Source organism: Brachyistius frenatus, unplaced genomic scaffold (assembly GCF_029030835.1).
Source record: "Brachyistius frenatus isolate BFR_SWC_R1_liver_20210118 unplaced genomic scaffold, ASM2903083v1 Contig_131, whole genome shotgun sequence".
In the NCBI taxonomy this organism is placed as follows: Eukaryota; Metazoa; Chordata; class Actinopteri; family Embiotocidae; genus Brachyistius; species Brachyistius frenatus.
In genome coordinates, this window is record NW_027210730.1 from 1,109,418 (window position 1) to 1,123,308 (window position 13,891).

Genomic DNA, 13,891 nt, shown 5'->3' on the forward strand with positions numbered 1-13,891 from the left:
CTGTATGTACTTTAAATTCTACTACATCCAAGTACTTCTGAGTTGTATCTACTGCAGTGATGATTTTTCAGCCTGGTTCAGGGTTTAAAAATGACGCTTGTCAACACACGATGCTTTTCCAGCTCCAACTAAGTTTGTGAAATGATCAGATCTGATCTCTTGACCTCTCTTGACCTCAACGGGCCCAAAGTCATTCAGACCTTATATGTCAGTGAAAGGATTTGTCATCGATTATTCTGTTCAGTGTCATTTGGAGCTCTTTAGCTTCAGCCTGATTTTTCCTGCACGTTACAGAGCGGGAACATTTTACTGCTAAATGTGCTGCAGGTATCCAAAAGCCCTGACAGAGGAGAGAGAGAGAGAGAGAGAGAGAGAGAGTAGTTTCTCCACAAGGGGGCGCTCTGTTCACGTCCTGCAGCAACAAGGCTGTGGTATGAATGCAGCATGGATTTGACCAGATTATGGGATGCTGTGATTCCTCTGTTATAGCAGATCTACTTAATCCTACACCAGTTGTGATTATGCTTTCTTGACGTACACGGTTAAGTTTGTAGATGAGACTCTTTCTTTTGATTCCTTGTTTTCCCCTTTCTGCTTTACAACTATAGTGTTGGCAATAACAAAAGAAATCCTCTTTGGCATTGAAGCATTTGGGTTTTTTTTGTTTCTCTTTGACACAAGCTGCAAACTTCTTTTAAGGTTGTTTTGAAGCCTCAAATGATGTCTGACTCTTAGCTTCCATTCTATGACGGTTTTTGCTGTAAATTACTTTCCATGGTTTTAAAACTTCAGGCTCATCATCACCAATAAGCAGCTCTACTTTAACATTGATATAGAGCAGCTTCACCTCTTTAAGTTAGAAACCATTTTTCACTGTCTTTCTGGTGAAAGATCTTTTTCTTTCCCTCCATGTTGTTCTTTTGACTGAAAACCTTTGAAGAGTGAAGTATTTCTTCTCTTCGAGGCCGTTGACTTCCAGCTTTCCTGTCAGACGACCTCCTTCCTGTTTGGTTGAGCTCATTGTGATTAAAACCAGTTGTTTTTAACATTGAGGTTCGGTCCATGAAGGAAAAGGTTTCTACAATTCTCGTTCCCTTGTTTGGTTTGACGTACAGGAAGAATAGAAGAGTTTCTACAGCCTCATTAGAGGGAGCAGCTACTTGCTTTAGACTCACTAGTTCATTTAATATTGTCTGTTCACAACCAGTGTTTCTGCTCCACAACCTGTGTTTGTTTGTTTGTTTGTTTGGATCCAAAAACCTCCGAAAGGTCAAGTTTATTTGGAATATTTCCACTTTTTGAATCCATTGCATTTTCAAAAGTCTTCAGGAATCATCGTAGTTAACTCGAGTGCCTTTTATATTTAAAGGATGAGATTTAATTTTTTGTGAGTAAACTTTTTATTGCTTTTCAATTCATACAGTGAATGCATCAACAATATACCATCAGAAACCAGAGACAGCATAGAAAAACAAAGATACATAAAAAAAACAATAATATGATACAATTAATAATAATAATAATAATAATAATAATAATAGCACATTCTTCCTGACAATTTCTAACTTTGGTATCCCGCAGCAACATTACAGTTCATGTTCAGTCACTTATCAGAGGTGATAATATGATATAATGCACAGGAAGTGTGGATGAAACACAGAAACAATCAAACATCTAAATCATCACTTCTACACATCAAGTGTTCAAGTTCAGCCGCAAAAATTGTAAATCAGAGCAAGAGTGGAAAAAAGTCGGGTCCAAAAATAGTCCTCCGTGTTCATGTATACAAGTCATTTACAAACCTTTCTGCATTCTCCTCATCTAACGTGGAAACTCTTCAACATTTAGCCTTTAAATGCAGTTTTTGATGTTACTTATCTGTCACAAACAAACTGCAGTTTTTAGACTTATCATTTATTAGTCAGGTCATAACTGGTTCAAAGTTCAACATGTTGTCAGATCCATCAACTCCACTCAGAAACCAAAGCTTCGTGCTGATTGAAAGTCTTTAACACTGATCCTCTGATCTCCCGACTGGAAATTATTTACAAATGTTTATTTACATTACCACTGAAAAACAAATCATTGTTTATTTATTGAATCATAGCTTGAATCATATTTACAAATAATGAATGATACATCATCAAATTATATCCTGATCTTTGCTGCAGATTTGTGAAATATCTTACAAATGATTCAGAATATATCAACTAATAATTACTTAATAATCGTCACTAATGATTTCTTTGTGATTGTTTCAGGATTAAAACTTTATAGATGACTTTCAACACATTTCTGACATGTTAACAAAGCATTTATTAATCATCGTAAGCAATTCATTAAAGTCTTATAACGATGTATTGAACTTTATAATAAAATGTTTCCTCTATCGCTCCACCCACACAAAATAGAAATCAACTGCACACAACATAACAGAAAAATATGAATACAAAACTGCAACTTTCTGTCTCTTATTTTAATGCATTTCATTTATTCTTACCTTATAACCACATTATAAATGATCATTTCACCTGTTGATGATCAGAAATCACATCCATCACATTTCAACCAAACTTTAACTGGCCTCAACAGCTCCACAAAAGCAATATGTATTAATATACATCCCAGCTGGAACTGTGTAATATACATTTAACTTATTTAATCACATAAAGAACTCATTATTTAAACATGTTTGTGTTTATTTCTGATGTTTTTTAATGATTAGTCCGTAGATACGAACAGTAAAAACGACCTGCAGCTGCATTACTTCTAAAACTCAGAGGTTTTCTTCCAGATGTGTTAGTCCACATTTCTACTTCAGTATATTTCCTGTTAGTGTGTAAACATCAGTGACCCTCAGGTCCTGAGAGTGTAAATGATAAAACGCATTGAAAACACCAGAGGCTTTCAAAGTGCTCAGTTCTCACATGTTCCATGATGGAAGTTAGCGGAGTGTCTTTGGTCAGTTTCTGTGGGTCTGCAGCTGTTGTCTGGATGAAACAGATCCTCAGCAGAAGCGTTTATTTGGAAGAAATCGTCGAGTGAAAGTTGAGAAAAATTATTTTCTGCACCGGAGGAAACTTTGTTTTCGCTCTAATGACGACATTCCTTAAATGACGCACCTGACAACCCATAGCAACCACAGAATCCCGGACGGTCGCACCTGACAACCCATAGCAACCACAGAATCCCGGACGGTCACACCTGACAACCCATAGCAACCACAGAATCCCGGACGGTCGCACCTGACAACCCATAGCAACCACAGAATCCCGGACGGCCATTTTGTGCACATCTGTGTTTTTACAGTCACATCTGTCCTGCGGATCAGCCGAAGGCCTGAAATCAGGCTGAGGACACTTCGACTGTGTCCTCAGTCACATCGGTCTTTTATTGTCTTCATTTACATGTCAGAGGCTCCAACGTGCCAACACCATATATGACGCTCTGTCTCCGGCTCTCACTCAGACAACACACAGCTGCCTCTTCATTAAAAGTTACCTCGTATAGATTTTAAATGCTGACCCTGATCTGTTTTAGTTGTTCTCGTCTTTCTTTTGAATCCATGAAATACTTGATCACGCAGCAGCAGAACCGACGTGAGCGTCTCCAAACTGAGAGGCGCTGCGCGCTTTTACGCACGTGACGCAGCGCGTAAATAATTCATGAATGATTTAAATCTTCCGACAAGATAACGGGACCAGTCGCGATACAACTATAACTTTCAATAGTGATATCACACAGAAGGCTGCCACACAGATTCAGGTTCATGTGGAACACAGCAGCCGTCCTCAGGATGAGTCCAACTTCATCACAGCACATTTCTTTTATCAATATAATTATTAAAATTACAGACTACGTTTCCGCTGAAGAATCAGCATACTTTTTTTTCTTTCCTGTCAGGTTAATTAAAGTGTCTTCATATTGATCACCTACCAATAATAAAACTCTTCTGTTATCCCAACGTTTTTTAATCCCTCCCATCCATCAACAAGGTGTGGGACCCCCACTGACAGAGACTCAGTCCCACTCATAGACACATCATATTCTGTAATCTCATATTTCACATCTATGAACTCCTCACATGTAACACTGTGCATTCTTTAATGCAACTATTAGTATTTGTTTTAATATTACACTCACATTGCTTTTGAATGATGTGATTTTTGGTAACCGATTATTGTTGAACTGCAGCTCAAAACCTTCCAAACAATCTGGTCCTTTTTTTAATTGTTACCAAACAATGGCAAAAACTATTAGAAATTACAATTATTTATAACAAGCCTACACATATTTAATTTCCAAAGCACTTTTTAATAAGAAAACCAACCATATACAGGACTTAGCTGATACAATCACATCAAAGTTTGTGTCCCAGTCCTGTCTGCCTGTGGAGCGGGCAGCTCGGCCATCCTCCCGCTGCCCTCTCCTCCAGTACAGGATGTGTATGACACACTGGTGCTTCAACGTCTGGGAACCCTTCAGAATTTCATTTCTATTCTATGAACCAAAATAGCATCAAATTTTCACACAAGTCCTAAAATTAGCTAAGAGGACCCAATTAAACAAATGCTATAAAAATATTATACTTAGTCATTTATTTATTGGAAAATGATCCAATGTTACATCTCTGTAAATGGCAAAAGTACGTGAAGAGTTACTGTCAGTGACTGCTGAGACCTCCTTGTGCAGCAAGAACTGCAACTAAAGGTTGACAGTAGATATCGATGTCATGCTCATCAGCTCGGAGGACTTTCAGTCCTTTCCTCCTGCAGAGCAGCTTCAGCTCTGGATGGGTTTCCTCATACGAACGGCTGCTTCAGGTCCTTCCAGGTCTGTTGGATTCATGTCAGGACTTGGCTGTTTAACAACATCAACTTTATTCTTCTTGAACCAATAATTGGTGGAACGACTTGTGTGCTTTGGGTCATTTTCTGGCTGCATGACCCACGTTATCTTGAGAGTCCACCTTCAAATGAACCGCTATTCCTCGTGCTTCACACTGTTTTCACTCACAGATGTGTAATATTGGATCATTCTCCTCAATAACCCTTTACGTTTAGAACAGGTGAAAATCCAACGATGTTTTAGGTCATAATTATGCAGAAATATAGAAAATTCACAAACTTTGGAGCCCTGCCAGTAGACTGTCTTCCATCTGCTGCGAATCCCCTGGAGAAGACATGGTTCCCCCGAGAATACTGACAGAGTTTGCATGAGACCAGCATTCCTCTCAGTGATGTCATCAGCAGCTCGCTTAATGAAGAGGTCGTCCCTCGACAACGGAAAGACACTGCTGTTGCCCCACAACAAAATCTTCCCTCCAAACATTGATGAGTTGAGGCCACTCTCATTAACAGCTCAGCTCTCAGTGATGTGAACAGTTTGGATCCTGAATGATCCGTATGTGCAATGAGACACTCGATTTTAGTTGAGATAACTGCAACATTTCGTATTTTTGGATCACTTAGTATTAATGTTTTATTGTAACAACAAAATAACTTTGTGTTTTTTAATGAGAATTGTCTTTATGAATCTGTGATAACGCTGAAATAAAAGAATGAAACAGTAATTATGACAAATCTGGAGAACTAAAGCATTAAAAGGAGATGACAGAGTGAATCAAATATAAGGTCAGAAGCTATGCAGGACAGTAGATCGATAAAACTGGATTTTGAAGTGAGTTTTAAAAGTCCAGCAGACATAAAGCTGCAGTGAAAACTTCCACTAAGCAGGATGTTCACCGTGATGGATTCTCTATCTGCAGTGTCAAGTCTCTGTGGTTTATTTTAACGGTGCACTGATGGGAGCAGAAACCAGCAGCTGTCTGAGGAAGGAGATGAATCTAGGATAAAAAAAAACCAACAACAACAACCTCTCTGCAGTGATATAAAGTGCAGGTGATTTGTAGCAAATGGACTAAAACATGCAAAATCACTGGTGTGTCTTTTCCTAAACTGAGCTGTGGTTTCTCTGACGGAGTCACAGCTCAGAGGCTCCGCAGCACTGAAGCTCTTTAGCACCAGATGTTGAACAGAGAAGCAGATACGAGAAGCAGAGACGACATCAGGGCCAGCTAAATACTCTGGGAAATATATTCTAAAATTCCTGCAACTGCCTTCGGGGGAACTGGTCGACGTAAAGAAGAATCTATGCATGCAGAGGAATTATTACTGCAGAGCAAAGGATTATTTTAAATATGACTTCATGCTGGGAAGGCCAACCGAGACCAGAGCTGGTTTACAGTGACAAAGACAATCAGTGTTAAAATCCAGTTCTGCTAGTTAGACTGTCCTGCAGGAAACCAGGGGAAGACATTATTTTACTTCAACATTGATTTGTGGAGACAAACAAGAAAAAATAAACATTTTGATTTGTATCTTGTCTGATTGTTGATGCTGTTTTTAATATTAACAGCTGTTTAAATAAACTATTTGTATATTTTGAATTGAAGCCATGTTCCTGTCCCTCCTTATTTTGCTCTGTGTTGACTAGAGCTCTTAGTCTGGAGGTTCCCGGGTTCAGGTGGGGCTGAGCAGCACCTGAACCTCCAGTCCTTCAGCTCACAGAACGTAAAAATACTTTTTTGTAATAGACAATACATTTTCTGCAGCCATTGAAAAGCAACTTGCAGGTTTTCAGTGTATTTATTCTTAATATTAAAGTTATTGTCTGCTGTTTTAGGGGACATGAAGGCAGACATTCAGATGAAAACATGGACATCATGAGAAGTGCTCTTTAGAAACGCAGGGATGGACCAGACTGAAGGGAAGACAAACCAGAGACAGACATACTATCATAGGAGATGTTTGGACATTGGAGAGGACATATAGTGACATTTGTTTGACATTTTGGACAACATATACTAAGACATTTTTATGACATCCTGGACAGCATATTATGGATATGTATGATTTTTTTTTTGACAATTTGGGTGACAGTATATTATGGCATTTTTATGATATTTTGAATGACATACTAAAATATGACTTTTTTTCCACATTTCTGACGACATGCTATAAGTATGACTTTTGTTCACATTATTTCAGGCAACACAACAGTGCAGCTGTCAGCGTTGTCGTCTCACAGTCTAAAGGTCCGTGGTTCGATCCCCGCCTGGGAATTTATATGTGGAATTTGCATGTTCCTGCGTAAGTAATAACGTAAAAGTAAAATATGTCGTCCAAAATATGGACGACTAGCTTATGCATGTAGTCCATAATGTAAAACAAACATCTTGGGCGGCACGGTGGTTCAGTGGTTAGCACCGTCACCTCACAGCAAAAAGGTTCCGGGTTCGAATCCGGTCCTGGGCCTTTCTGTGCGGAGATTGCATGTTCTCCCTGTGCTTGCGTGGGTTCTCTCCGGGTTCTCCGGCTTCCTCCCATCATCCAAAAACATGCACCTCAGGTCAGGTTACCTGGCGCCGCGCTAGTGGCAGCCTGCTGCAGCATCTCCCCCCTGAGAGCCCCCCTGCTGTAGTGAAGACATTTCCCCTCGGGGATTAATAAAGTGTATAAAATAAAAATAAAAAAAAATAAAAAATCATGCAGACATCAGGTGAGTCTCGAACCTGCAACCATCTGACTGGGAGGCAACAATGCTAACAATTGGTGCAGTGGTTGGTGTTGTTGCTGCTACATGTTATGGAGCAGTGATCAATGCACCATTGATCACTGCTCCATAACATGTTTAAAAGTCATGTAAGTCAGACAAACATCCCATAAAGGGAGCAAAATGTTGAAGTTCCAAGGCAGCGTTGTCATCTCATAATCAGGAGGTTCTGGGTTCAATAGGAGGCCTGGAACTTCGTGTGGAGGATTGCATGTTGTTGCATGTTTTACATCATTGACTACATGCATAAGGTAGTCATCCATATTTTTGATGACATCTTTTACGTTATTACTTACACAGGAACATGCAAATTACACATAGAAAGTCCCAGGTGGGAATCGAACCCAGGACCTTCAGACTGAGACGACAACGCTGACAGCTGCACTGTTGTGTTACTACCTCCCACAACATGAACGAGTCATACTTACAGCATGTCGTCAGAAATAGCTAAAAAAAAGTCATACTTCTTTAATGTCGTCCAAAATGTGCTAAAAAAAAAAAAAAGTCGTACTTTAGGATGTCGTCCAAAACATGACTTTATCTTATTTTGTATTTAAATTATTCCTTGACCCGCTGGCTCCCCGACGTGAGCATGATATTATCGTGCCGTTTTTTATGACATACTATACTATGAATTTTGTTTACATTTTGGACTACATAGACGACATATGATATTATTGTGATTATTATCACATTCGAAGGCGGTCGAAGGAGGGCGGGACAGGAGAGCCGTCAATCAAGTGACATCTCTCTCCACTCGACGTCCATCAATGTTCAGACATCCAGTATGTTTGAAACGACGTGTTTTCTTCCTGCCAGGAGAACAAACATCAGCTGACACACAATAAACTCTGTATAGAAGTAAAACAAAAAAATCTGTGTTCATAACAAACTTACCTTTCATTAAATCCCACACGTCTGAGTCACATGCAAAAGAAAATCCATTTCTCTTCATTACTTCTCATTGTTGTGTTCGCCACTCATTTAGTTTTTATTGTACCTCGTTATCGTGATGATCCCCGTGTTGCATTTATTTTGCAGTTATTTAACTTCATCATTATGTTTCCCAGCAGTGTTTATTTATTCATTAGTCTGTCTCATCATCAGGTCTCCCAGCAGCATTTACTTCACTAACTTCTGCTTAAATTGTAAATACCACATTTCCCAAAGCACTTAAAGGCAACACAACATTCAGCGAGCGCCGATGCTATGTTGTTTTTTGTTTTTTTTAAAGGTAGGATGTAAAATTTTGAGAGTTTGAAGCTGCTTTCTTTCTCTAACCATGTGCTTGTTTGTCTTTTTAGCCAGAGAAAGAAAAGATGAACCTGAAGCTCAACTAACTGATTTTTTTTTTAAACTGAATTTATATTCAGGAAAAAAAAAACACATCCGTAAAACACCGTTTTAGTATTGTGGCACATTTACTGTAGTTTTGAGTCAAAAACGAGGTCTGACATTGACATTTAACACAACTTGCTCAACAATAAAGCTGATGTTGGATGATTTTTGCCAAAACTATACATTTTTAGACCAAAACCAAGAATGTGCTTTTCTTTAAGTCACATCTGGAGCAGAGGAGTGAAAGATTTGCGTCCATGCGCGTTTTAATTTATACATAAGTCGGTGAGTTTTACTCGTCTACCTCCAATTCAGATGTAACTGTATGTATGTATAGATCGCTCCTCTGATTCTCATCCACATTTACTCACAAATCATCCTGTTCAGGTGTCGCCACGCGCATAATGAACCTGTTTAGATGCATGTTTTGTGGCGTGGTCAAAAAGTTAAAGTTCTTGTATTTGACATCAATCATTGAATTTTATTGGAGAAGTTGGAAACATTAGTTTGTAGTAGACAAATAATTATTGGTACTTTGTGTTAAAATATGTGACACAAAAACTCTGAATTTTAGGTGTTGAGACCAAAAGTGAAAACCAGTCGACAGCATGAAGGTCAAATGTACTGGTTGGTTAAACAAAGATCAATATCAGTTTGATGATTTAATTAATGTCCTTTTCTCCTTTCAAGAGACGTGTCCTTGTTTTCCTCTATATTGTCTATATATTTGTCTAAAGCAGTTTAAGTGAAACGGGTATTCTGTCATTACTTTCAAGTTACAAGATCGCAAACCGGAAATCACTAGTAAAGCCTTCAAATGTAGACTTCCGGTTCATATCTTTCTAAATAAAAGTGATTCTCCGAAAAAAGCAAGTCATTTATTTTCCCGGGAAAAAAAATGCCTGGACCATATAAGCAGTAGCGTCATCTTCACTCCCTTGCCGAGCTTTAAAATCATGAATAAAGGGAGTGAAACACTACAATTTGTATTTGTACAACTTTGTTTTACAGGCGAAGTTGCCCAGACGTTTGTTTTGTTCCGTTAGTTTAACCTGTCAGATATTTTGGTCCGGCCGGAACCGTTCTCTATCATTACATAAAGTTATTCATGGAGCTTTACATGATTTCAACCGTCGTTTTGCTTTCATTGTGGTATCTTGATTTAACATTTTGCTCCGGACATATTGACATGTGTGTAGTTTTAGTTTCACAATTTATTTTTATTTGAACTTCGATCTTGCCGGGGGTAATGTTTTGGTGAGGGACGTGATATTCCATTTCCGGTTAGTGTTTTGAACACGTGAGAAATGGGCTCACGCGCTCAGGACTCGACCCTGCTCGGTGTGTGTGACGGAGACATCGACCCCCGGAGACACCGGGCCTCCTATCTGACCAACAAGGTCGGGGGACAGCCGGACTGGCCGCCGGTCATCTCCCGCCAGTCTCCCCGCTGCGGTCGCTGCGGCGCCCCGTCAGTCCACGTGGTGCAGGTGTACTGTCCCCTGGAGGCGTCCCCGTACCACAGGAACCTCCACCTGTTCGCGTGCGCAGGTGCTGACTGCAGCGGCCGCTCGGAGTGTTGGACGGTTCTCCGCTCCCAGTGTCTGGAGGCGGAGGCCGCGGGGCAGACACCCGGCCGGCCCCGGCCCGCCGCGGGGCAGCAGCCCGCCCTGTCGGCCACGGACTGGTGTGACACCGCCGATGACTGGGGGGCGGAGGGGGAGGGAGGAGACGGCGGAGGGGGAGGAGGTGTGACGGAGGAAGTCCAGGTTCAGGAGGAGGCGGCAGCTCGTGAAGCACCAGGTAGGTTTGGACAGGGAGCCGATATGGAAAATGAAATCATTATTTTCAGCCCTGCATCAATATTTATAAACTAATCATCGATGCCTCCATCATCAGCTTCACATCACCTTGATAAGACACGTTTCAGGGAGGATTCTTCTTCTTCTTGGGTTTATTTGATTTTACTGTTTTTTTAGTATTTTTCTTCTTGTATTTATTTTTATTTTAGTATTTTTCTTCTTGTATTTATTTTATTTTAGTATTTTTCTTCTTGTATTTATTTTATTTTAGTATTTTTCTTCTTGTGTTTATTTTATTTTAGTATTTTTTTGTATTTTTCTTCTTGTATTTATTTTATTTTAGTATTTTTCTTCTTGTGTTTATTTTATTTTAGTATTTTTCTTCTTGTATTTATTTTATTTTAGTATTTTTTAGTATTTTTCTTCTTGTGTTTATTTTATTTTAGTATTTTTTAGTATTTTTCTTCTTGTATTTATTTTATTTTAGTATTTTTCTTCTTGTGTTTATTTTATTTTAGTATTTTTCTTCTTGTATTGCTGATTTAATTAAAGTAAGTGTGTCCCGGAGGAGGAGGTGAGCGTCCAGTAACTTCTGACCACTTAAAGCTCCGAGGCTCAGCACTGACCTCTAGTGGACCATAAACACGTCACATCCACAGCTGGCTTGTTTTGTTGGTATTTTTTTTCTTGTTAAATTTCATGTTTACAATTTGAAGGTTAAAGTTTTTTTGGTCCAATCACGCGGCGCAAATGTTGAATCATATAAATCTGTAACTCATTAATTTGGTCTCCATAGAAAAGATACATTTTCTTCATGTAGATGATGTTTCCTTATATGGGCATGCTGTCCAGGTGTGCCCCGCCTTCACCCAAAACCAGCCGATAGGCTTTACTCGATGTACCTGCTTCAGGCTAAAATAATAACGTATTCTTATTAATATTGTGATACAGAACTTATAACCATATTATCATATCAGCCCAGATAATATCATCTGACAGCCATTTACTCACATGTGGCCACATGTTTGTATTAATGATTTCTAAAGCTCTCCTGTTGTTGTTGTTGTTGTTGTTTAGTCTTCATGCTTTGTGTCTGATGTCATTTTTGCATCACAGCAACACACGGTCAAAACTAATGTTGTTTTTCACATGTTGAGTTCTAAATGTTTGAGATGAGGTTCTCGTGATGTTTGAACTTTTCCTCCGGATCACCGGCAGGAAGTCCTCCAGTCAGCGAGACGGACGTCAGCAGCCATCTTCAGGACCTCCGTCTGGGAGACGAGCGGGACGACGTCGCCGTCTTCCGTCCGCTCTTCATCAGCGTGGTGGAGGAGTCGGATCTGCGCTGGGGGAGGAGGAGCGGGAGGAGGAGCTGCGGCACGCCCGGGAGCTGCTGAGGGAGTACGAGAGGAGAGAGGGAGGCGCGGTGGGGGAGCTGGACGGGGGAGGCGGGGGGAGGAGAAGTACGAGAAGAGCGGCGCCCGGCACGGAGACGCCGTCTTCTCCCGGTTCCTGAAGAGCATCTCTCGCTGCCCGCAGCAGATCCTGCGCTACCGCCGCGGCGGGAAGCCGCTCTTCGTCTCGGCGCCGCCGGCCGCCGCGGCTCGGCCGGCGCCGGCGTGCGGCTCCTGCGGCGCGTCGAGGACCTTCGAGATGCAGCTGATGCCCGCCTTGGTCAGCCTGCTGCGGAGGAGGGACGGCGGGGCGGAGGCGCGGCTCGAGTTCGGGACGGCGCTGGTTTACACCTGCGCCGACAGCTGCTGGACGAGCGGGTCGCGCTCGGCCGTGGAGGAGTTCTGCTTCGTTCAGACGGACCCGGACCAGCGGCTCTTCAACTGACCGGAGGAGGACGATCCTCAGTGTTCACAACAAGAAACATCCTGCTGCTTACAGACACCCGGCTCTTTATGTCCCGCTGACCTCACGAGTCTGTTATATAACTATACAACCATAGTCGCATGAACTCATCGATTTTGGAGATTAAAACGATGAATTAAATATTCTAAACTCGGTCGCATCTCCAGAATGTCTGTAAATCTCTCTGTTGTCTCGACCTCCAGCTGACATCAGATCGTTTTTACATTCACACAAACAGCCTTTGTTCAGGTTCACAACGATATTATATATCTATATCTTTATATATCTATATATTTATATAACTTCATATATCTATATCTTTATATATCTATATATTTATATAACTTCATATAGCTATATCTTTATATATCTATATATTTATATAACTTCATATATCTATATCTTTATATATCTATATATTTATATAACTTCATATATCTATATCTTTATATATCTATATATTTATATAACTTCATATAGCTATATCTTTATATATCTATATATTTATATAACTTCATATATCTATATCTTTATATATCTATATATTTATATATCTATATTTATATAACTTCATATATCTATATCTTTATATATCTATATTTATATAACTTCATATATCTATATCTTTATATATCTATATATTTATATAACTTCATATATCTATATCTTTATATATCTATATATTTATATATCTATATTTATATAACTTCATATATCTATATCTTTATATATCTATATTTATATAACTTCATATATCTATATCTTTATATATCTATATATTTATATAACTTCATATATCTATATCTTTATATATCTATATATTTATATATCTATATTTATATAACTTCATATATCTATATCTTTATATATCTATATTTATATAACTTCATATATCTATATCTTTATATATCTATATATTTATATAACTTCTATATATCTATATCTTTATATATCTATATATTTATATAACTTCATATATCTATATCTTTATATATCTATATTTATATAACTTCATATATCTATATCTTTATATATCTATATATTTATATAACTTCATATATCTATATCTTTATATATCTATATATTTATATAACTTCATATATCTATATCTTTATATATCTATATAATTTATATATCTATATTTATATAATATTTATATATCTATATCTTTATATATCTATATTTATATAACTTCATATATCTATATCTTTATATATCTTTATATATATATTTATATAACTTCATATATCTATATCTTTATATATCTATATATTTATATA

At 38.7% G+C, this 13,891-nt stretch overlaps 1 protein-coding gene across 1 annotated transcript; it reads left to right on the forward strand.

Annotated features, from left to right (window-relative positions):
• The first annotated feature begins 10,202 nt into the window (after window positions 1-10,202).
• pdcd2l (programmed cell death 2-like) lies at window positions 10,203-12,906 on the forward strand. The gene is given in 4 exon segments (XM_069714471.1): window positions 10,203-10,755; window positions 11,973-12,098; window positions 12,101-12,208; window positions 12,211-12,906. Coding segments are annotated over 4 exon segments (1,113 nt in total). The 5' UTR covers window positions 10,203-10,259; the 3' UTR covers window positions 12,594-12,906.
• The last annotated feature ends 985 nt before the right edge of the window (window positions 12,907-13,891 follow it).